Genomic DNA, 24,668 nt, shown 5'->3' on the forward strand with positions numbered 1-24,668 from the left:
TACATACTTTATTGATATAATTGGTTAAAATATTTAGTTTATATTAAAAAAATGATACAGCCAATCATATTAATATATTATGCAATGAGTACACAAAAATAACTACAATAGAGTTTTTGTTTTCATATAAGTCTCATATTTACTCACATCTTTTAAAAAAAAAAATTGCACTGCACTTGTGCACTCATGACTGTTAAATCATTTTTCTAAAAGAAATGAAATCTACTATTAAAAAAATATTTTTTATATAAATTCTAGATTTATCTATTTTTTTAAATATATATATATATATACACACAAAGAGAAACGCTTTGTAACAGCCCTATTGCTATTGGGCGAAAAACAACCCACCAACGGGCCGGCTACACGTAAGATAAAGAGGTATGTAGCACAATAGAACAAGAAGCAACTTATTAAATTAAATTAAATTCAAGGATGTGGTCAAATTAAAATTAAATTAAAACTAATATTTATAGTTTTTATTATAAAATATTAATTTTCTTAATATAGAATTTAAAATGAAAGTACCAGGAAAACTATTTAAAATTGATGATTTATATAAAAAATAGTGGAGATGATTTATCCTCTAAATTTTATTGAGTCTCAATTGTAGTATTCTATCCTTAATGTGATACCAAAATAGATAGATTTTACATTAAATTTTATAAACTAGTTTAAATATTAGAATGAAAGATGGCATTCTAAAAGATCACTTGATAGTTTATACAAAGAAAAAAAATTATAAATATTTCATATTTACAAAAATAATAATAGATGAATATTATTCTATGAAATATTTTAGTCAAAAATCTAAAATAGACAGTAAGTTGTGTTTTTAAAGTTTTATTTTTACGTTATTTGGCAAATTATCAAGATTTAATTGTATATATGCTCTATGATTTTGTAATATTTTTTCAATTTACGAGTGATGCTACTGAGTGGTAGTGGTGTAACGAATCCAGTCCGGTCTAGTTTTTTATAAAATTTAGGACTGAACCGGTATGTATCGGTTTTTCATTTTTCAAAATCCATTATGTACCGATTACCCTCCTAAATCGGTACCTTCAGTTTTACTAGTTTTCCAGTCCAGTTTGGTCCGATTTTTCGATTTTAATATACTATATATTATATTATATAATATAGTATATTATAGTGATAATATATTGTAGTATATTATAATAGATATTATAATTGTATTATATACTATAGTGATATATTATAGTATATTATAATATAGAGTGATATAGTATTAGTATAACTATTAATACAATAAACTTTAGTGGTATAAGATTTTAAATTTAATATTATATTAATTAGTAATTTATCATATAATACAAAATTATTTTATATATACTTATATATTATATATAAAAATTATATATAATATAAAAAATTAAAATATATATATTAATCGGTCTGGTCTGATTCGATCCGGTTTTATAAAAAAAAAAAAATAGAGCTAAATCAATTTTGATCGGTTTTAAGGAAAATAAAATCGATACCAGACCAAACCAAACTCGGTACCGGACCAAATCCACCAGTTCAATCCAGTCCGGTCTGGTTTACAGGTTCATCGATTTTTTTTTTCACCCCTACTGAGTGAAGGGGATTTTGGATAAGAAATGAGATCTAGTATAGGCAAGTACATAGTTAGTCACATAACATGTTGACGTGGCAGAATGAGGTTGGACGGTTGGTTATGGCTGGGGTTTCCGGGTTTTCTCATATACAAAACTTGTATAGCTTAAAACGATTTCTTTTAGGTTCAAATTCCGCCTCCACGATACTTTGGTTCTTGATTAGCCCATTATGAAAACCACCTTTGCCTTTGATGAACCCACACCTATGCCGGTTGTAATTTCCTCGTTTATTGGAAATTTCAATTCACTTATAAATTCCACTTTCATAACAAACATACAATAGAATTAGCGACATACAATGACAAAAGTAAAATAATTAATCTAACTCTCTTACAATTCTATATTAAATAAAAGGTTGTTTTGTATAATTGGATTTCATTTTCAATGAAGCGGCATGTTTGTATCGTTCACCCAAGTATGGATTCGGTTACTCGGCGGCTATAACCGGCCCCATATGTGTAATGCAGCCCGAGTACTCGCTCGGGTTAACCCCGGTCATAACCCGGTCGGATACTCAAAGGAATCCAACGTTTTTTAAAACCCAAAAGTTTTGGGCACCCGACTTGTACCCAAGTGGACCAAATTTTACACAAAAAATAAAAAACAAAAAGTATATATATATATCAATTTTTTTTAAATACACCTATTTGGATTGGGCATAATTTATTATAAATAAATCCAAGTTACGGAGTTTAAATCATGTATCCACCTCATATACCCATTTCCACCTTGAGATATGGACGAGTGGATAATCTAATTAATTATCAGCTCGGATAAAATTTGAATAACCGCCTTCAAAACTGTATTATTGGAACAAATAAATTGTACTAGGTGTGGTCACATCCTTCATTGTTTTGTAATATACATTACATTAACCACTGGGTCTGATTTAGATAATGAGTTGAGATGGTTTGTGAATAATAATGAAAAATTTGAGTTGAGATGAAATAAATTAGAAATAGTTTGAGTTAAAATATTTTACAGGATTTCGGAAAAGAATAGAGAAAAAGTTGAATAAAAATATTATAAAGTTAAAACATTGTTATAATTTTTTTTTTAATATTATTTTTGTTTTGGATTTTGAAAGTTTGAATTGTTTTTTATGTTTTTTCTAGAAATTTGAAAAAGTTGTAATAATTGATTGAAAAAGTCAAAATTTTGAAATTAAAAAGTGTTTGTATTTGTGATATTTAGATATTAAGATGAGATGAAAGCATCTGTTAAAAACTGAGAGGGAGAGTGATTTTCATTCAAAACTGTATATTCATTTGTATATCATTTTACAAATATATAGATGTACAAGAGACTAAGTATGTAAACAAGTATAAAAGATAAGAAAACTAATTATACAAATTAGATAGATTCCTAGAATTAAGGTGACTAATTTTCTAGATATGGAAAATTTGGAAAATATGACAATTGTCAATACTCCCCCTTAAGTTGGTGTATGAAAATCCATAATAACCAACTTGTGTGCAAAATGATGAAAAAATTCTCATCCTAAAGCTTTGGTGAAGATATCGGCAATTTATACAGTGGAAGAAGTATCCAGTAATCTGTTTCTTTGTATGCCATGAGATTGGATTAGTCCCTAACTAAATGAAATATTCAGTAGTGGAACGACGAGTGGTGGGACGGCTAGCCTAATCAGAATTAGTGTATGCTATGACATGTATATTGCTAGAGGAAGAGAAGAAAATGCCTTAGCCTGGACTGTCTTTGATGTAACGAAGAACATAAGTAGCATGCATAGACAATGTTAGATCGGGTGATGGTCAAATAGATGAGTTGTCCAACTAAGCGTCTATAAGTGCAAGGATTAGGGAGGAGATCACCATCTTTAGTGTTGAGTTTCAAGTACTGTTCCATAGGAAAAGGGGCAGTTTGAGCTCTAAGTTGTCCACTGTCGGAAAGAATATCAAGTGTATATTTGCGCTAATTGAGAAAGGTACCTTTGTGAGAGCAAGCAATTTCATGTCCGAGAAAATATTTCAAAGAACCAAGATCTTTGGTTTTGAAATGGGTGAAGATGAGTCTTTTGAAAACCTCGATCCAAAAGATATCGTTATTAGTAACCAAGATATCATCAACATAAACAATAATAAAAGTAATGCTGGTGGAGGGGACAAGAGTAAATAAAGAATGATTAGCCTGAGACTGATGGAAGTGTCTCAAGAGTCCAAGTGGAGTTATCCTCTAAAGTGTAAATTTCAACAGACATTACTTCACGTCAAGGAGAATGGCGGATAGCATCAAATAACATGAGGGATCAACACAAGTGGTTAGAGCAGTTAAAAAAATGAGATGAGATCAAGAAAAAAGAGAATTTGAAAGAAAAGCAGACAGATGGTGAGCAGTACCTAAGGCCTGGGTAGTAGGTGAAGATGTCGTGGGCTCCGTGTGGAGTGTAGGAAAAACATAGTCATGAAGATAGGCAGCCGAGTGATGGTGTGGAGGGGACAAAAGATAGGAGGAGACAAAGGTGAGGAGAAAGGATGCTTGGGTGAGTCGGGAGAAGGAGTTGTTGGAGATGGAAGAGATGGTATAGGAGGTTTAGGGACAGGCAGTGAAAGGACAGGATGAGAAAGAGAGGAAGTAGGAATGTGTTAGAAAATGAAGTTGTGTCCATGGAAGGTGACATCATGAGAATAAAAGATGGAATGAGTGTCGAGATTGTAGAGTTTGTATGTTTTATGAGTACTAGAGTAGCCAAGAAAAACACATTTAGTGGCGTGGAGAGAAAATTTGTTGCGGTGAGCACTAAGGGTTTGTACATAACGAAGACACCCGAATACTCAAAGATGATCATAGCTGGGTGTTTTATTGAAAGGATTTCAAAGGGGACTTATTCTGGAGAATGTGACTGGGGGTACGATTAATGAGATATGCAGCGGTGAGGATAGAATCTCTCCAAAATTTTAAAGGTAGATATACTTGGAAACGGAGACTACGCGCAACATTTAGAATGTGTCTATGTTTACATTCCGCAATGCCATTTTGTTATGAAGTTTCAATACAAGTACGTTCATGAATGACATCATGAGTTTGAAGATATGTTTGAAATTGATGAGAAAGAAATTCTTGTCCATTATTAGTGCGAATAATTTTAATAGTAGTATTAAATTGATTTTAGACAAGAGCAAAAAAATGCGTTAAATGAGTAAAAGCTTTAGAGTTAAAACGCATAAGATATATCTAAGTAGTACGAGAAAAATCATTAATGATTGTGAGGAAATAATAAGCCCCACATAGAGAAGAACTATGATAGCCACCCAAATATCACAAAAAATGTGATTAAAATCAGAAACACTTTTATTTACATGAATAGAAAAAGGTAATCTTGTGTTTTTAGATCGAGCACAAATGTCACAATCAGAGAGAATACACAGAGAATTAAAAATACTGGGAATAATAAAAGTGGAAGGATGACCTAGATGTTGATGCCATAAGGTCTTATTGACAATGGATTGAGTAGTTAAAGCGAGAGAAGATTCAGGCATGTACATGTAGAGCCCATTATAAAGATCACCCGCTTCAATCGGCCTCTTCAATTGTGGGTCCTAAAATAAAGAAGTGTTTTTTTTAAGGCACATAAATAAACAAGTGTTAGATGAGAATAAAATGACACAAGAGTTATGAAGGGTAATTTGGAAAACTAACAAAAGTTTAAAAGAGAAATTAGAGACAAAATAAACATTATGTAATATGAGAGAAAGAGAGAGAACACAAGTTCACATCCCTTCAACAGGAGCAACTTGACTATTAGGGAGTTGCACGTTGTGCTCGGAGACAATACTCCTCAGGTCGGCGAAAGGCATTGTGATGACCCTCTTTTACGTGTATTTTCACTAAATTGTTGTTTTTAATTTAATTAATATATTGGTTTATTTATTTTAAATTATTGTATTTTAATTGGTTTTTAATTTATTTGATGTTGTGTTTAATTTATTTTAATTTAATCGTTTTACGGTTTTAAAATCGTTTTCGGCGGATCTGTTTTTGGTTTTCGGAGTGAGGATTGGACTTCATTTCTTTTCTTTTCTCTTTTTCTTTTTCCCTTTTTCCTTTTCTTTTTCTTCTTTTTCTTTCTTTTCTTTCTTTTTCTTCTTCTTTCTTCCCCGTTTCCTCTCTCCCGCATGCTGCCCCTTCTTTTTCCCCTTATTGTCGATGCCACTTTGGCCGCCCATTGCGCTACTGTAACAGCCCGCTAGAAATTCAATTAAGGAATTTCTATTGACTTTAGGAACCTCGTGAAAACTCTGTAAGTTTACACGAATCGACTAATCGCATAAATTTTAGCCTGTCAACATAGTTAGTGTTATCACTCACTATGGTGCCAGAAATGCGATTTTAATTATTTGAGATAGTTAAAAGTGTTAGAATACATTATAGTCTACACCACTAGACTTAATTGAATATTTAGAATTTTTCAGTACTAAGTTTATTACGTTTATTTTTGGAGTGAATAGTAACCTCGGTAAATGTACTGAGCGCAGTGTTTTCAAAATCATAGTGTGAAATGTCCAAATTAGGATAGCGATATTTTATTTGGACACTTGGCAAGATCTTAACCACATATAATGAATAGTATTAGATACTTGGCATAAAGAGAAACCATTAGATGGAATTGTGAAGGAAATCAAGGTGTGAGATCATGACACTTAAGCAAAATACACATTTGGAAAATATCTTAAGAATAGAGATTTAAAATACACATAGAAAGATTTTAGCCACCTTACTCTTCCAAGTCTACTCCATATTTGGAAAATATATTGAACTGATTTTTATAGATATTATTAGATAGAATATTTTGAGATAATATTTTATAGATATTTTGGGTAGGAGAAAACCACACTCAACTCTCAACTCCAGCCTTATCATCTCCCTTATCTCTTCCATAAGCATCTCCAGCCATCACCCACGAAATTATCTTCATTTACACGTTTCTTTAAAAGAATATCAAACATTCTCTCTCGGACAGCTTTTAGGAGTTATTTTGCATGCCCATTTCGAAGCTGTTGTAAGTGTTTTATCATAAAGTCTCCTTCATATAAGTTGTTCCTTTTTGAGTCTAGTTTACATGGATATCTTATTTGCCCCATTTGAAAATCATTTGGTCAGTCAAATATTGTGTAAACTATAGAAAGGTCATTCTGGGAGATAAACTGGAGAATATGTTATAGTTTGGAGTTTTTGACCAAGCTAATGGATAGATATTGGTCCGAAATTTTTATGGAGTATTGTTAACATGTATATATGACTATTGGTTGAGGATTTTTGCATGATTGAAGGTTTTGATGAAATATTTGCTTAGATTTAGAAACTTAGAAACTGGAAGAAGAAAAACAGTTTCTATTTTGAGAAAGTTTAACTCTTTGGTGGTCTAAACCTATTCTAATGACTTTGATAATTTTATTGGAGGATCCTAAGCATCTTATATACATGTTATATTATTATTTTGAAGATATTTGATATTAGTTTCAAAGATATGAAATTTTATGCAAAGAGATATTCAAATAAGCCAAAGTGTGGATGTTCTTGACTAAATTTATGTTTTGGTTAATTTTTAACCATGTGATCTTTAATTAAAAGCTTATATATGTTTTAGGACATCTTTTTAAACCATGTGATGGTTTGGTTTGAAGATCACATATTTATAAGTCATAGATCAAAAGGTTGATCAAAACAAGTTGGAAACAAAAATCAATAGAAATAGCATATGAGAATTTCGGCCCTATGGAGTTTTAATAGTTGTGATTAGTTTTAAATTTTTCTAAATTGATATTTGAGTTGAGGATAAAATTTACATGAGGCATGTAAATTTTGGTGACTTTTGGAGTTAGTATGCAAAATCCTTAAGTTATGGGTAAAACGGTCATTTTCCTACATGTAGAAAGTAAAATGGAAATGTTACTCTTTAAGTTAGTATTTTTCCATATTTCAAATTATTAGTGATTTAGTACTAACTTTTAGAATCACTAATTACAGTTCCTCGTGATCGCGCTTGAGGTTTTATAAGAAACGCGGAGATCGAGGTAAGTTAGCTTTTAACTTACTAGCAGTCTACTGTGTATGTGTGCTAAGTAAAGGAACTACAGTATATGTATATGTGTTATTATATATGTCATGCCATGCTAAGTTATCACGTAATTGTCTGTTATACAGAATTTATTCTGTCATCAGTTTTTATCTGTTACATAATATATTCTGTCATGTATTATTGTACGTTACAAGTACGTTATGCTAAGTATGCCATCTATTACATGTATGTCAAGTCATGTAATATTCATTGTTGCAAGTATGTCATGTTAAATATGTTGTTTATTATATGTTATGCCATGTTACGAAATGTTTCTCTCTCAAGTTGGTCATGTATTTCAAGTTATGTTCAAGTCAACTTTATGTAAAATACATGGGGCCACAACAACTGTGGAGTATGTATTTAACTGCATTGAGTTTGTGTAGAATACATGGGGCCACAACAACTGTGGAGTATGTATTTACACGTAGAATACATGGGGCCACAACAACTGTGGAGTATGTATTTTTCATGTTAAGTCAAGTTTATGTAGAATACATGGGGCCACAACAACTGTGGAGTATGTATTTAACTGCATAGTGATGTGTAGAATACATGGGGCCACAACAACTGTGGAGTATGTATTTTTAATGTTAAGTCAAGTTTGTGTAGAATACATGGGACCACAACAACTGTGGAGTATGTATTTACACGTAGAATACATGGGGCTACAACAACTGTGGAGTATGTATTTTTCATGTTAATTCAAGTTTCAGAGCAAGTTCATGCTAAGTCAAGTTCAGTTCATGATTCAATTTAAGCTATGTCAATTATGCTATGTTGTACGCTAAGTTATGCTTTAATTACTTATGAATTTGATTATGCATTTATGCTTTTACTGTCATACATGCATCATTAGTCTGTATGGAAGTTTTTTGTTAACTTGCTGAGATTTGTAATCAAATCTCACTGTGGTAGTCCCAACTACCATTCCCCCCGAATGGTAGATCTTGTTACAGGACCTGAAGGAGGATCAGGAGCTGACCAATTAGACACAGTCGACTGAAGGACGGTGCGTCGTTAATGTTAATATAGTAGTTAAATTACTACTTGTACGATGGAGTTGCATCTCTAGTACTTTGGGATATTTTCAGTTTGGTGCATAGTATTGCTAAAGAAAAAAATTATCCGCTGCGAATATTGCATAATGTTAGATGCATGTTAGGATTATTGCATCTTATATGTCATGAACGGGGGCAGGTAACCTTGTGTTGCATGTCTCGACGCTTCAAATGTCCGTCCAATCCCAAACGGAATTTGGGGGCGTCACAGCTACCGTCCGGTGGCTGTGTTGTACACCACCCCCACCATTCTCTTCCCCTTTCACCAGATTTCATCCCCACCAATTTTCAGAGCTATCGGACCAACCGTTAGTCGCCACGAGCCCCTGGAAGTCACGGCACCTACTCTGTTTTTCCCCCTGTCGCCGGTTGCTTTCGCAGCTCAGAACCGCCCCTCGCCGGCGGCGTGGCCTACACCACTCACCCAATTTTCTTCCCCTCTCACCGGTGAATATCCCCACCAAGTTTCATCTCCATCCGAGCCACCGTTAGCCACCATGAGCTCCTCCAAGCCACACGATTTTTCACCGATTCTGGCGCCGTCGCACCACCTCCGGCCACCATCTCTTCACAGCTTCTTCCCCCACCTCTTGCCGACCTAAACCACCCATTTCTGGCCTCGATCCGTTGCCGAAGCAGCTCCCACAAGCTCAACTCCGATTTGAGCTTTATCCGCTTCCTTCGCCGTTTCCACCACTACACACGGCCAAAACTCGTTTCCTTTAACTTCATAAATATCTCAAGACCTTTCCCTATCAATTTCATGCCTTGGTTTGTTCCCGTTCGAAAGTGGGTAATTTATTACCCACGGCAACAATGTAAATTACACTATTACGTTGCTTTTCCTCCGCCGTTTGCAACGCCGCGAGCTTTTAAAAAATATCATATAGCACTGTAAGTATTTTCCAAACCCTAATTTTAGATTTAAATATATTTTGCTCATTTAATAAATATTTACTGTTGGTTGGCTGATTCCGAACTGAGTCCGAGGAGTTTGGGGGTCGGATAGATGGAGGACGGAGTTGCTTGATTTTGTTGATTTATAGTTGGTTGGTTGTTTTGTGCATTGAATTTGTATTTACATGGTGCATGCACGTGCGTTTTATTTAATTTGAGAAAATCCTATTTTATTAGCGTAAGTGGATTTTCGAGTGCGTGTGTCTCACGAGCCCAAGCCGCGATGAGTTATTATCCCGGTAGAGCTCCTCTGGTCACTCGAGAGCGTAATATACTGAGTGACGTCCCCTGAGTTGTCGCTGGATGACGACGGGAGCGGGGGCTAGAAGATGCTTGGCTACGAACGTGCCGGGCGTAGAACTGGGCATCGCTCTACGCACCGACTCCGTGGCCCTTCGCTGGCAAGAGCTAGAGGATGCTTGGCTACGAATGCGCGGGGCGCGGAACTGGGCATCGCTCGTTTAGGTGTCACACGTGTGGTCGTTACCTGCGGTGTGGCACTGGAGCCAGGGTGTGCAGATAACCCCTAGGGGAGGTCATGGTGCATACAGATTAATTGGTTAATGGTTTGAGTTGGATAAGGGCCAAATGATACTTTTGCCATGATATTTGGAAAGGATATGTTTTTGGGCCAAATGAGATTTTTGGCAATTATGGTTTTATGGGACATGTGCATTACATTCTTCCATGCATGTTGTTTGAGTTAATATGTTTTTATCTAATGGTGTTTGGATTTTACTTACCTGTGGCACCATTTTTGGTACCGTAGATTTTGGTGCAGAGTTCGAGGAAGAGGAGGAGGCCGAGCCCGAGGATGCGGTTCCACCGGGGTGCTAAAATTAAATTTTAAGCTTTGTTATTTGGTTTAAAAATAACATTTGTGCTTTGTAATATTTTATCATATATGTTTTGAACAGTTTTGTATTAAATAAGAAAAATTCTGGTACTTAATTATAACTTTCTTTATCCGCTGCGTATTTCTTTTTGCACATTTGTTGCTTTTACATACTTAACACTTGTCGATAGGGTGGTGACCCGTGTTGTCATCATCTGGACGTCTCGATTTTCCCGTGTCCGTGCGTGGAGATTTGGGGGCGTCACAGGCATCACGCGTGGTGGCATATATGGTGGCTTACGCTGCTGTCCACCACCTAGTGGTGGTGCCGATCGAAAAAAAAAAACTAAAGGAGGAAGTGGAAAGTGTGTTACCGATGAAGTGGGCTGAAGGATTTGGGGAGGTGGTGAAGAACGACGATGCGAGCAAGGAGTAGGCCATATTGGCAGGGGGTAGAGATTAGTTAGGTTAATACCATGTTAAAAACTGAGAGGGAGAGTGATTTTCATTCAGAACTGTATATTTATTTGTGTACCACTTTATAAATATATAGATATACAAGAGACTAAGTATGGAAACATGTATAAAAGGTAAGTAGACTAATTATATAAATTAGACAGATTCCTAGAATTAAGACGACATATTTTTTAGAGATGGAGAATTTGGAAAATATGGCAACTATCAATTTATGGCAACTGTCAATAGCATCTTTCTATCAAAACTAGGCCAAAATATGTTGGTGTTCGGAGAAATAATTGTTGTCCTTGTCCCGATGAATTCCAAATGCTTCGTTTGATTATACAAATAAGATAAAATGAGATAAAAATTGAAAGTTAAATAAAATATTGTTATAATAAAATTGTTTAATCTTATTTTTGTATTGAGATTTGAAAAAAGTTGAATTATTTTTTGTATTTTGTTTGAAAATTTAAGAAAATTGTAATGATTAGATAAGATAAAATGAGATAATTTGTGAAAATAAATAAAACCTTAATTTTATTATTTTTTAAAAATGAGAATATATTTTCTAAAATAGAAAATATAACAAAGAATAATGATTTTATTAACTAGAGAAAATAAAAAAAAGTCGTGGAATAACATGGCCCTTAGAGGACTCTCCATCTTAAAGGGCTCAACTGGAATGAGTAGTGTTTATCGGTATATCCACTCCATAATTCTTCGTAATTATTATAAATATTAATGGAAGTCCATTTATATATGCAAATGAAAAAATATAGTTGTAAGTATAATTGTTCACTAATCTGTGCACCAATATGATGTGATTGATCAAAAAGTAGATTTTATTGAAAACAGTGTTAATTTAAATTTTAAGTATGAATAAATCAGTATTGGTACACAGATTAATGTGCGACTGTACGTGTATGTAGCAAAACTCTATGCAAATATATTTCCTATAAGAGTATTAGTATCAATATAAGTAGGAGTGACATCATGTGATACGACTCGTGAATTCAACACAAACATGATACAAAATTAGCGAATTTGAGTTTGATGTTAATAAGTTTGGCTCAAAACGGATTAACCCATTAAGACATAATTTATAAATGGGTCAACCCCATTTTGACATTGTTTAGATTTTATTTCAAAATTATAATTTTATTATTATTGAGTTATATTTCTCAATATACTTGTGTTTTTATTATTGAAATTATAATTTTGGACGTATGCTCATATTTATTATTGTAAAGTTTCTAGTATTGGTTTTATTATATGTTAAAATTTGAAAAATATTGATATCTTGTTGTTAGGTAGTCTAATTTATTTTTTAATATTGTGATACTAATAAATATAGATTTTAACTTTTGTGTGAAATGATGTTAATCATATCAAATGGGTTATGCATGTTAGTTCAACCTATTTACATAAAACGAATTTAAATAAGTTGTGTCGTGTTAACCTATTTTTAATTAATTATTAAATGGGTAACACGACCCGTTATCTAAATAGATCGAGTTAAGGTTTGAAAGTTTGACACGTTTAACTTAACGGGTTTGGTTCGAGCTGGTTGATCCATATAATTAAATATTTATGATTTGACATGACACAAACTCGACTTGAAAACCCTTATTGTCACCCCTAAAGATAAGGGCTCTATGCCTCTTTCTCTCTCTCATATTCTTTTCCTTTTAGGCAAAATTCTATGACAACATATATACTAGAAAACAATAATAGGCTTCCCCCTAAGCCAATAAAGAAGTAACCAAGATTTAAAAATTAAGATTTTGAAAAACCTAAAACCTTGTTGGGATTTTATGCCAATTCAAGACTAATTTTTAATATATGAAAATTTAAATTATAGACTCAAATCGAAATCCTACTCTTGATCAAATTCTGCCATCCAATTTCTCATCTCCTCCCTATCAATGACACTTATTATCCGTTCATTTTTTAATAGGATATAGTAAAAGTTTTTATAAATGTTAGAACATGAACTCAAAATGTTTGTGCAGTTTAGAAAAGGATGCCATTAACAGGTGCATATAATAACTTATTTATTACACTCATTTATTGTATATTTTATTATTTTCATATAAATTTTTATTGGAAAGAGAAATAGCCTAATTTATTTTCACATATGAGATGAAATGAGTTGAGATAAATGTTGAAAGTTAAATAAAATATTATTAGAATATATTTTTTTAATATTATTTTTATTTTAAGATTTAAAATTTTTTATTTTATTTTATGTGAAAATTGAAAAAAGTTGTAATAATTAGATGAAATGAGAATGATTGTGAAAACAAACAAGATAGATAACTGAATAGAGATCCACTTTGACCAAAAAAAAAAAAACACTCAGCAATAAATAAAGTGAGTAGAGATGTTCTTTAAGTTCTTGAACCAATTAAATAGTCTTATCCCATCCCATGCAGCCATACCATCTTATTTCATCTCATCACATCATATTTTCTTTTTAAACATCATCCAAATACAGATACTTTCAAATTAATCATTACAACTTTCTTAAATTTTCAAAAAAAGAAAAAAAAAACCAATTCTACATTTTCAAATTTCAGAACAAAAATTATATTCTAACAATATTTTAGTTTTATAATATTTCTATTTTTTATCCGACTTTTTCTATCTTCTTTCTCAAAATTCAATAAATACTTAACTCAAACTATCTTATTATTATTCACAAATCATCTTACTATTATTCACAAAATTATTATCTCATCTCATCCCCAAAACATCCTCTTAACTCAAGAGAAAGATAAATCTTACAGCATTTACTATTATAGGTATAGGATTTTTGAAAAATGTCAACCTCACATGATCATCCAATTCGATTAAGCAATTGAAAAGAATTTCACTTAAAGATAAACAAGTTTTAGCTTTATTGGAAAAACACGTTAAAGTATAACAAAATCAAATGTTGCAAATTGAAGAAGAATAACAAAAGTAATAAAATTACGAAAACTGAAACTCAAAATTTAAAAAATTTGAAAACAATAAAATCACAACATTATTTATTATTCTAGAATTTGTCATTTCCATTCAAATACCACTGAATGGAAAACCATTTATTTTAGAAATACTTTAGTTATAAATGGATTACACAGAAATAGTCTCGTAAACTAGTCTGATTTGATGTGATTTGTCAAATTATAAAATTATTTTTATTGTAAAATAGATTTAATGGATCAGATGAAACAATGTCAGTTTGTGAGATTATTTTTATATAATTTTTTTTTTATAAATGTAACAGTACTCTTAAAGTAGCAGCACTAAAAAAATGTATCGCAACAATTGTGTGACTAGAAGTGGAAAAATCTAAGAGGACATTACTATTGGAGAAAGAGTAAAAGAGCAACTCATTTTTTGGGAAAAAAGTATAAAAACATAGTCCTATTAGAAGAGAAGTAATTATGAGACAAGCAAAATGACAATAGCTGATTTTGTGATCTATGTCCTTGATCTTCTTGATCCTTGAATTTTTCTTGTTAATGAAATGTGAAATAAGAAATGAGGAATAAAAGGGAAAAAGAAAAAGGAACATGTGAAGATCATAAGTATTTTCTCCAAACTGAATTGGGAGAATATCCTCCAAACCAGTCTATCAAATTGCCATAATAGATTGAAAATATGTGTTCCATATAGAAGATCAAGTATTCATTTCTTCCTTATATGACACTAAGTACAAACTTACCAAAATTTATTAGGGATAAAAAAGAAAGAAAAGACATCGCAACAATTTCAAGACAGAATGCATTTTGCATTGTGGAAGACTAGTAGTGAATCATGATGAAAATCATAAAAATATATTTTGGAGTATTTATCGTGTATTTGGATAATTGATAGAATATATTGTTAAATATTTTAATATGAATATCAATATTTGGATTTTTAATTTTCTATGATCAACGATAATAAATAATAGTTAAAACATGTACCTTTACCTTTTACAGTTATATGAAGAATCTAACATGATTATGAGAGAATGATCAACCTAACAACTTTACATTTGAGTATCTCCTGATTACTAGAAGCACAATTATGCTGTCAGTGAAAACCCTTTAACCCCCATTGCTATTTATAGACTTATGACCATCATAAAATCTAGAAACATTCGTGTCTCACTATGACTAAATCTATAAGTATTCTTGTCTTATTGTAACTCATTAATTAATTATGTTTGAGTTAGTCTAAACCCATTAGGATATAAATATGTTGGATATAAAGTTTTAATAAAACTCATACATATATATATATATATATATATATATGTATATATATATTCTATAGGAAAATGATTTTTTATTAATGTTTGTCAAGTATGACTTTTTATAATTAATTGACCCACTCGATATATGCCAATCGAATGAAGGTTTTGATGTACCCTATTGAGGCCGTAGACATATTAGAATGAGAAAACAACTTATTTCACAAAATATGAATGAACACTTTTGTAATTCTAAAGCAAATAGTATTTTCATTATAGAATCTGAATAATAATTAAAACTCAAAAGTATGACCACTTATGACAGCTTACAATCAAAGAATTTAAATTAAAATCGAACTCAGAGTCAAACGAGACCAACTTCTAATAAAAATTTAAGAATAATGCGACTTGATCATTTGTTCATCGTTCAGATGATCATTTCGACGTGATACTACTGTGATGTCACGTAGTTTATTAAAAAAAAAATTAAATACAGAAATACAAAAGAAGTAGAGGAAACTTAAAGTTTTAGTATTTCTCTTTTTGTATTCTCAGATTCATTTTTTGTTTGAATATATATATATATATTCTTTTGTATTTTTTTTTTCAATAAGCCAAATGTTAAGTTTTAGATGACTTAGTTATTTAGCTTAATATACTTAAAATCAAACTCTTAATATAAATTATTTTGTACATAAAAGTTCTAATTATCTCAATTACTAATTACAATAACTAGAAATTAAACAATTTATGGAATTTTCACAAGTGAAAACTGAAAAGTCTAACCGTGACGGCTTGAAATTCTGTGTATGTCAATTTTGTCAAACCGTGTCGGCTTGAAATTCTGTGTATGTCAATTTTGTCAAAGTAAAAACCAGACTACCTAAGCCTAACTAACAGTCTAAAGGGATCCTTAATGGCTGGCCTGTTTAGTCGGTCATTTAAATCTGGTCATCGAGGGTAAGGGTCTGTGATTGCTGATTTGGCCCTTCCTGACGCAGCCCCTAATAACAGTTATATAGTCAAGCAAAGAAGCACAGTTTGTGAATTTCCAAAAAGCAGTTGTACATGTTTGTCGTCTGGTACATAAGGATATTTTAATAATTAATAAAATATTTATAATTATAAAATATGCAAATGTCTCGTATTTTTTTTAAATGAGTAAATATAATATTTTATAAAAAAATTAATTTTTTAATAATAAACATTATTCATTTTCAAAAAAAATATACGATACTTGCATAATTTATAATTATATCTAATATTATTCTAAATATTTTTCATAATATTTAATATTCATGTAATGTCAAAGATAATAGTAGGTGCAAGTCTTAAGTGTGCACCTTTTTTCCCCTAAAGTGGACCCCACTAGAAAGTACTGTTTTTTATATTTTTGTTGTGAGTTTTATTGTATTTTACTTGCATATTAAAATTTGTACAAATTATTACTCAAAACTGAATTGAAATTTAGCTTAGTTGTCTAACTGATTTAATCAATTTAATACTAGAGAAATAATATTTATATTCATAAAATATGTAAATATCATACAATTATTTTGTTAAAAATGAGTAAATATAAAACCTATATTAAAAAAAAATTAATTTATTAATAATAAATTTCACTATTTTTTAAAAGAATTGTACGGTATTTACATACTCTATAACTACTCAATTCAACAAGATTTATATCAAGTTATCGTTTGATCAATTAATTGAATTTATTAGCTCTTTACATTGGTTGTTTAATTGGAATGATTTGTTTAAAAGAAACCTTGGGAATATGTTCCATAGACCATCACCTACTTTGTCGTACGTTCTTCTTCATCTTTTTAGCAGATACATGTGATTTATAACTTACCCTTTTCATTTCCCTTCATCTTTTAACAATGAATGCATGTGGACAACTATGGAACCAGGTCAGAATAATGGTTATGTATGGCCGCAAAGTTCAGAAGCGTAGAAAGTCGTACAAGTTCAATACATCTCCCCTATCCACACAGTCCACCGGAGTAAGGGGTGCGTTGCTCCTCCCTCGTTTTCCCCCTTCCTCTCACAAAGCCAAAGGTTGCCAGAAAGCACCAATTTCTAGAAAACAAGCGAAAGATTAGTAAGCGACAATGACATATGAGTCCCATGTCCCACTTTTACTCCATACATTATATAGGTATAATTAAGGATGAAACTGTTAGATTTCTCGTCCTTAAATCTCCTGCATCTGCCACATTTAACACCTCATCTTATCGATCTGCCCATGAACCCTACGCGTCGGTGCCGCCGCAATTGGCATGAGGTAATTTTGTTATAGATTCAAGTTGTTTAACTGATGGGAAATTTCAATAAATACATTAATACAATTGAAAATTCGCAAACAAAAACTTTATGGCGTATTCTTTGTGATTGGTTAGGTCATTTTTTTAATATAAAATAATCATTTTGATCAATTACATCAATAAAATACGTAAAAAATATACAAAAATAATTTTATATAACAAAACTGATTGACAAATACAGTGAATCATTTTCTAATGCAACTCTCAACTACTATTCATTAGTCCACTTGTTAGGCATCAACAAATCGACTCTTTTGGGGTCTTTACAAAAGCTTGAACTTCTAGTCCAGCAGCCTTTTTTTCATTTTCTTCTCATGCACTGAGTTATACGTAATGGTGTGCTTTTTTTATTCAGTAATTTTATTTAAAAATATTTATACCATACGTCATTTACATGAAACAATTTAATTTAAAAAAGTATTTATATAATTTAAATTTTATAAATTAAATTATTCTTTCGGCGGCCGGGCCGTCCCTGGTCCTGATTCCTTAGCAGCGAAACCAGGAGATCAAGGGCCATGGCCCATGGATTACTCGTCTCTATAAATGAAATCAAATTTGCATGGAAAAAAAAAAAAGGGGTAATCATGGGGCCCATTTGGCATTTGCCCAAGAAAATGAGATTCTGATGCATAAGTTGACCGAAAAGGTCTGCCACTTCAGCCCCTGTTGAGTTTTGTGCTCCCGGTTTTCATAAAGCGTGGCACAATTTACGCAAGCCGGATCCCCACGTGGATTACCCTTTATGGTCCTCAACGTGGCTGCAAATTACCAACAATTTGTGTGACACATTTCTTTGACCATTTAAAGTGTGGGTTACAAAACCCATATGATCCGGCTTTGACAACTCTTACCATAATCTGCTGGTTCCATGCAAATTCAATATAATATTAATAGATTAAGATAGAAGAGTTTTTTTTTTTTTTTAATTAAATAGGTGGAATTTTTTTTTTTAATTAAATAGGTGGAATTAATATTTGCTTATATATAGTCTAAGATCTATTCGATATGCTCGAACTCAAACACGTGGTAAGGTGATTTTTGTCTCGACCCACAAATTCATTGTAAAGTTTATTAAAATTTATGATATTCAAGTTAATATGACTTGATCTGACGTAACACATTAAATTACAAGTCGATGTTCATATAATATAATCATTGGAGAGTGATGCATGAAGTTCGTGAGTTTTTGTTTTTTTGGGAGGGAGGGAGTGCGTATTTGGTCAGACTCCATCATAACATAGTGGGTTGATTTTATCACAAGGGAATATGATTAAAGGGGAGGGATTCTAGACTCTCAAAGTATCTTTAATTTCCTTCTACTAACATGTCTTAAAATTGTCCCCTAATTTGCCCGATTAAAGCTACAAAATATCTATGCACTAGAAACTTTTGAAACGGTAACTATTCGCAAAATAATTTTTAATTATTTACAAATTAAAAATTATAGAATTCTTGTATGAAACTTAAAATAGAGTAATATAGAATACATGAGGGACCCATATTTTATAAGTTATTACTAATAAATTTATTATTAATCTACCAAAATGAACTTAAATCATATTTATAGTACTTTGGGGATCTCATATTCCATTTTATGAAAAATATAAACAAAAGCTCTAAATAAATATTAACTATTAGTAAAGTAAGATTGGCTAGCTTTTAAAAATGCACAGAACTGCAAAAGTCTTATCAACAAAATATTGGATAGATCAATTAGAACTGGACTAAGCCTCATAATCAGTATTGTTACAAAGCCAACTGGGATGCTGCGATTGATAAGGCGAAGGGAAAGATTAGCATAGATGTGATTATTCGAGATAGATAAGGCTAGGTGATAGGTTCTCTTAATGCTCCTAGAAGTCCATATGCAAATTCTTGGATGGCTGAATCTTATGTTGTAATGGTTGCTACAAATTTCTTTAAATAAATGGGCATTCGATCATTTATAATGGAAGGAGATGCCTTACAAGTGGTCAACAATTTTTTAATGAAAAATCTAGACTGGTCACATGCAGGTTGGTTAATTTAGGATACCATAGCTTTGCTTAATTCTTATGTCTTTTGGTCAATTATCCATACAAGAAAAAAAGCTAATCAGATTGCTCATAATCTTGCTCGAGAAATATTATCTTTACAAGAAGATTCATTGGTTTGGAAGAAATTCCAACATGTATTCAGGCAATTGTATCTTTTGAGATGTTGTAAGACTTGTTGAGCAATAAAATAATTTTATCCTTATATCAAAAAGAAAACTACAACTCTAATTTAATTCTTCATTTTTTTTTTTTTGTTAAAGTTGGAAGAGAATATCTTGAACTGTTTTGCCTTTTAAAACACGCCAACTTGTTTAAAGAAATTAGAAGGGTGAGCCTAATTTTTAGCACCGAACAAAGAAGAGAAAGATGCGCGAGCGAGAAAGAAAGGAAAGTGACAACGTTTTCCTTTGCATTTTGGGGTATTGGTTAAAGCGAATAGGAAGGCACGTTACTCACTTCATACTCTGTAGTACGGACATCAGGAGGGCATGGAATCAAAGAATCACAACAGCATTCATTCTTTGGAGGACAGCATTTCTTTGTAGTGAATAATTTAAATGAAATTTAACTAAAAATATGCAAAGTTCCACAACTTACATAGAGTTTCCAATATTCCAATGAGAAATATAAAAATATTAAATGAAAAATTATTTATTATTTATTATTTATCAATTATTTGATGAAATATCGAGGGACGATGAAATTAAAATGATTAAAACGATGATGCTGAATATCTTTCTCTGATCAATCTCAATTGTTACAAAGTAGATGACCTAAGTATAGAAGTGTTTAAGACAGTTTGTTTCTTACCTGATAATTTTTAGATCAAAAATTCTATGTGCAGTCATTTTTGTGCACTCTTTTGTGCACTTCAGTGATATGATTGGTTGGATATTAAAAAAAAATTAATCCAGCCAATCATATCAGTAGAGTGCGTAGGGAGTACGCAAAAGTGACTGTATGTAACATTGCTCTTTTTAGATACATAATGGTCAGATTTCCTTATGCATAATTCTCTTAAAAAGGGGTCAAAAGCGATCAAATCTTTATTGAGTGGTAAAGATTGACATTAAAAAAGAGAAAAAAAGAGCATCCTTTGGGCCATATACCTTGCTCGTTTCAACTTTCAAGGTTTGTAATTGTAAATAGCACGATATTTTAGTATTTAGAAAATGAAGGGCCGAAGTTAATCTTAGAAATGAACATCATAAATGTAAATTTTGAAGGAGATGATGCACAAAAGGTGATTAAAGTCTTAAAAGAGATTAATGCTCCTATAGATGCTTGGATGGGGCAATTGTAGAAGACATCAGATGTGTCTTAACTAAAAGATTAGATTGAGATTTTGGCTTTATTTTTAGAGAAGGAATCAGAATAGCTCATGAACTTGCTAAGAGAGCTTTGCAGACAGAGGGAGAATGCTGCTCGATTGAAGATGGACCGACTGAGTTTAATTCTATTGTAATCAAAGAGATGATTTGTAATGAACAAGTTTCAGTTATGAATGAATAAGAAGCCGTGCTTGTTGATTTGGAGAGTTTGGATCCCCTCCAAGCCATGTTCCCCAATTATTTTTATAAGCAAATAGTTTTATGGGATGGATATAGTTTTCTTCCAAAATAACGCGGAGTCACTAAATTTCAATCATTCTATAAATTTACCACGTCTCTTTAAGATGTGAGAAACACCTTTTTTTTTACTAAAAAGACACGTGGCAATTTTATAAATTATATTTTAAAAAAAAATATGTGGTCATTACATGCGTAGGATACACAATCATCTTTATAGATGAATAGTTCGGAGGAAAACTGTGTCTTCATGGGATAGCTATCAATAGAACTAGATCCCACAAACTTTATATATATAAATATATATATATATATACACACATATATATGTATGTATATATGTATGTATGTATGAGGAAAAAAACTGGAAGTAGTTTTGAATGAGTCTGTAAAATGCAAATACATTTTTAAAGGTTGATGGACTATGTTACTATGGTAGTGAAATAAGAGTAGAAAGAAAATACATTTTGTAAGAACTTTTCAATTTAATAATATGTCATTTTGCGATAAATGAAAATATAAGAACATCCATACTCTCAAATTCCATAATAATTTTTCACATGAGAAGTGGTAGCTAATAAAATTGATGATCTGATCCCATAATCATAAATTGGGCAGTATGGTAGCAGTTTCAACTAATAAAAAAGCCACTTGTTTTGTTGGTTAGTGCCGTGAGAGGACTTTCAAGTAAAATTCATTACTTATTAGTGCTGCATCTGTTTAATTTTGATGGCTGGTTTGGACTTTTGAAGTATTTTAGAATTCCTATAATAATGATAAAATGGTTTGTAAATAATAATAGGTTTTATTAATTTTTTTAAATAAATATATTAGAAAATTTAAAAAAAAAAAACTCCGGTGGATGATTGTCAAAAAGAAAATGATAGTATGACTAATGGATATGTCAGTAAATGTATCAACTCATATATTTTTATTTTTATTTTATTTTTTCTTAATAATTAAAGAAGAGACTATTAGTAAATTTATATCTATATTTTTTTATTTTTTTCTTAATGGTTAAGAAGGTTTAAAGAAATTATCAAAGAAAAATTAAAAAAACTCATTTATATTTATATTAGTGTGTATATTGAATACTCATTTATATTAGGAGTGTCCTTATCAAAAATATCCAAAAAAGCAAAGGTGATGAAATAAAATATTTCTCTCTCTTTTTTTTTATAAGGCAAAAATATATATCCTAACTACTTTCAGAATCCCATCTCCAAGAAAGTAAAAAACAAGTCTTCTTGGAGGTTATTTTCGTCAATTTAAAGCTTTCAGTTTCTGTTCATCTTCAAAATCATTGATTCTATGCTTCACGCCAAAAGAACAAACTCAGCAGGGTAACAGCAGAAATAGAGAGCTAAAATGATGAGAAGAGAACTACAACAATATAAATAAAATAAAATAAAAAAAGAGACTTCTAAAGTGAATTAAAAAAAAAAAAGGGAGAAAGGACAGTTTTCTGAAGAGCTGAGAGGGGGAGGAGGTGTGCAGGGCATGTTAACAGAATCGATACACTTTGGTACTTTCAAAGACCCAACTTGTCTTGGTCCACAAGCAAACCTACAACACTTTTATCATCAGTATTCAGTAAAATGGGGTACACTTTTAAAATCATGGGTTCTGCTACTCATTCATGGTTGCTGCACCTTATTGGAGTATGAATCCTTTGAATTGGCCATAACCAAGCACTAGAATTTTGTCAAGCTACACACTACTTAGAATTTGTAAAAGTAAATCTGTGCATCATCATTCAGAGAACTGAATTGAAGTCACTGCTGCAAATATAAATAATAGTTAGACATACAGTGGATGGATCACCAAAAAGCATTTGATTTACTAACAAAAGTAAGGAAAAATGCTCTAACTACAGCCTACACAGGAAACCCAGTTTACCCAATTAAACAAAACAGCATGAGATGTTAGAAATCAAAGAATTATGCATCTGAGACCACACTGAAAACATCTTCTTCCACCGGAGCAGGCAAGTTGAGATCTATGGCACTTGTCTCCGATTTCAAAGGACTTGAAGTAGCAGCATTTGTGACGATTGTTGTAGTAGTTGTTGTTGTTGTTGAAGAAGAACCCAAGAGGTGAGATCTCTTGTGGCCACCAAGTGCTTGTCCAGACCCAAACACTTTGTCACAAAACGGGCATTCAAAGATTCTCTCATTGCCATCATTACCCGTTTCATCTCTGCAGCAAATCGTTTTGTGACTCCCCAGAGCTTGAAAGGATCGAAACGTTTTCTTACATTTCTCGCACCGATGCTTCCCTCGAACCTTCCTAATTTTGATCTCCTCGGATTCCCGAACCTTAACTTTGACCGATCTTTGGACTTGTTTACCTTGTTCTTCATCTTGCTCCTCGTTGTTTCTCATCCATATATCCCTCGAAAGCATCATCAGGCACATAGCAACATCTTCTTCTGGAGAAGTATCAGAAACCGAACTCAGCAGCTCGGGCGAGTCGACCAAACTGGAACTGGGCTTTGGCTTCTTCATTTCCAAGTTCTGACTCTGAATCTCCGACACACTCGGTTTCCGATTCCGCTTAGATCGTTGGCGAGTTGGGTTCTTTGACTCGGTCTCGCTCTCCCTATCCTGGACCACAGACCCAGCATCGACCGCAAAAGAGAACTCAGGATCTGCAAGTCTGAAGCTTTTCTTGGGATTTTCTCTCAATCCATAAACCAAAGCTTTGTCCTCAGCTTCTTCTCCGAGGCTTTGATCCTCTTCTTGTTCTTCACCCGAGGAAGAAGATGAAGATAAGGCTGGCTCAGTATGGCCACCGAGTTGCAGTGGCTTTGGAGGAAGAGGCAGGTTGGCCAAATGAGCCTTCATGTGACCACCCAAAGCTCTCCCATTAGCAAAAGTCCTGAAGCAGAGCTTGCATTTGTGCCTCTCCATTGGCACAGAAAAGAGAGAAGAAACAAAGCAAGCAAAGATCGAAGCTTTTTTTTTTTTTTTACTCTCTCTCTCTCTCTCTCTCTCTCTATCTGTGCCTATGAGACTTTGAGAAGCATTGAGAGATTGGGAACTTAAAAGGAGTAGGTGACAAGCATTCCTCCACCAAAAGACAGCACAACCCAAAAAATAATATGGTTTTTGGTATAAAAATACATATTTCTTAGTTAATTTTATTTTTCAGAGCGGCAACCAAAAAAAAAAAAAAAAAGACAAAGTGTGATCATGAGTGGTGAAAGTGGGACAAGTAACATGCAAACCTTGCCCCATCTGGATAATAAGCTCTTCTTTTTACCACTTTTTGCAAGCTCATAAATTGCCAAACTGGCAATTATACAGCTCTTTTCTGGGCTTTTAATACATTCAATTATATTCCATAAATATGAAGGGATATGGTGCTATTCATTGCCAAGAGCATCATCCCTCTCCAATTTTTGCCCCCTCCCATTATAAAGTTGATCATGCAGCATGGTTTTAATTTAAAGTTTGTTGGTCGGATTTATCAT

General features: G+C 32.2%; 1 protein-coding gene across 1 annotated transcript; it reads right to left on the reverse strand.

Annotated features, from left to right (window-relative positions):
- Positions 1–22,948: 22,948 nt before the first annotated feature.
- LOC122280510 (zinc finger protein ZAT4-like) lies at positions 22,949–24,230 on the reverse strand. Its single transcript, XM_043091435.1, has one exon. The coding sequence runs from the start codon at positions 24,103–24,105 to the stop codon at positions 23,134–23,136; it is 972 nt and encodes a 323-aa protein (XP_042947369.1). The 5' UTR covers positions 24,106–24,230; the 3' UTR covers positions 22,949–23,133.
- Positions 24,231–24,668: the final 438 nt, after the last annotated feature.

The sequence above is a fragment of the Carya illinoinensis genome, chromosome 11 (assembly GCF_018687715.1).
Source record: "Carya illinoinensis cultivar Pawnee chromosome 11, C.illinoinensisPawnee_v1, whole genome shotgun sequence".
In the NCBI taxonomy this organism is placed as follows: Eukaryota; Viridiplantae; Streptophyta; class Magnoliopsida; order Fagales; family Juglandaceae; genus Carya; species Carya illinoinensis.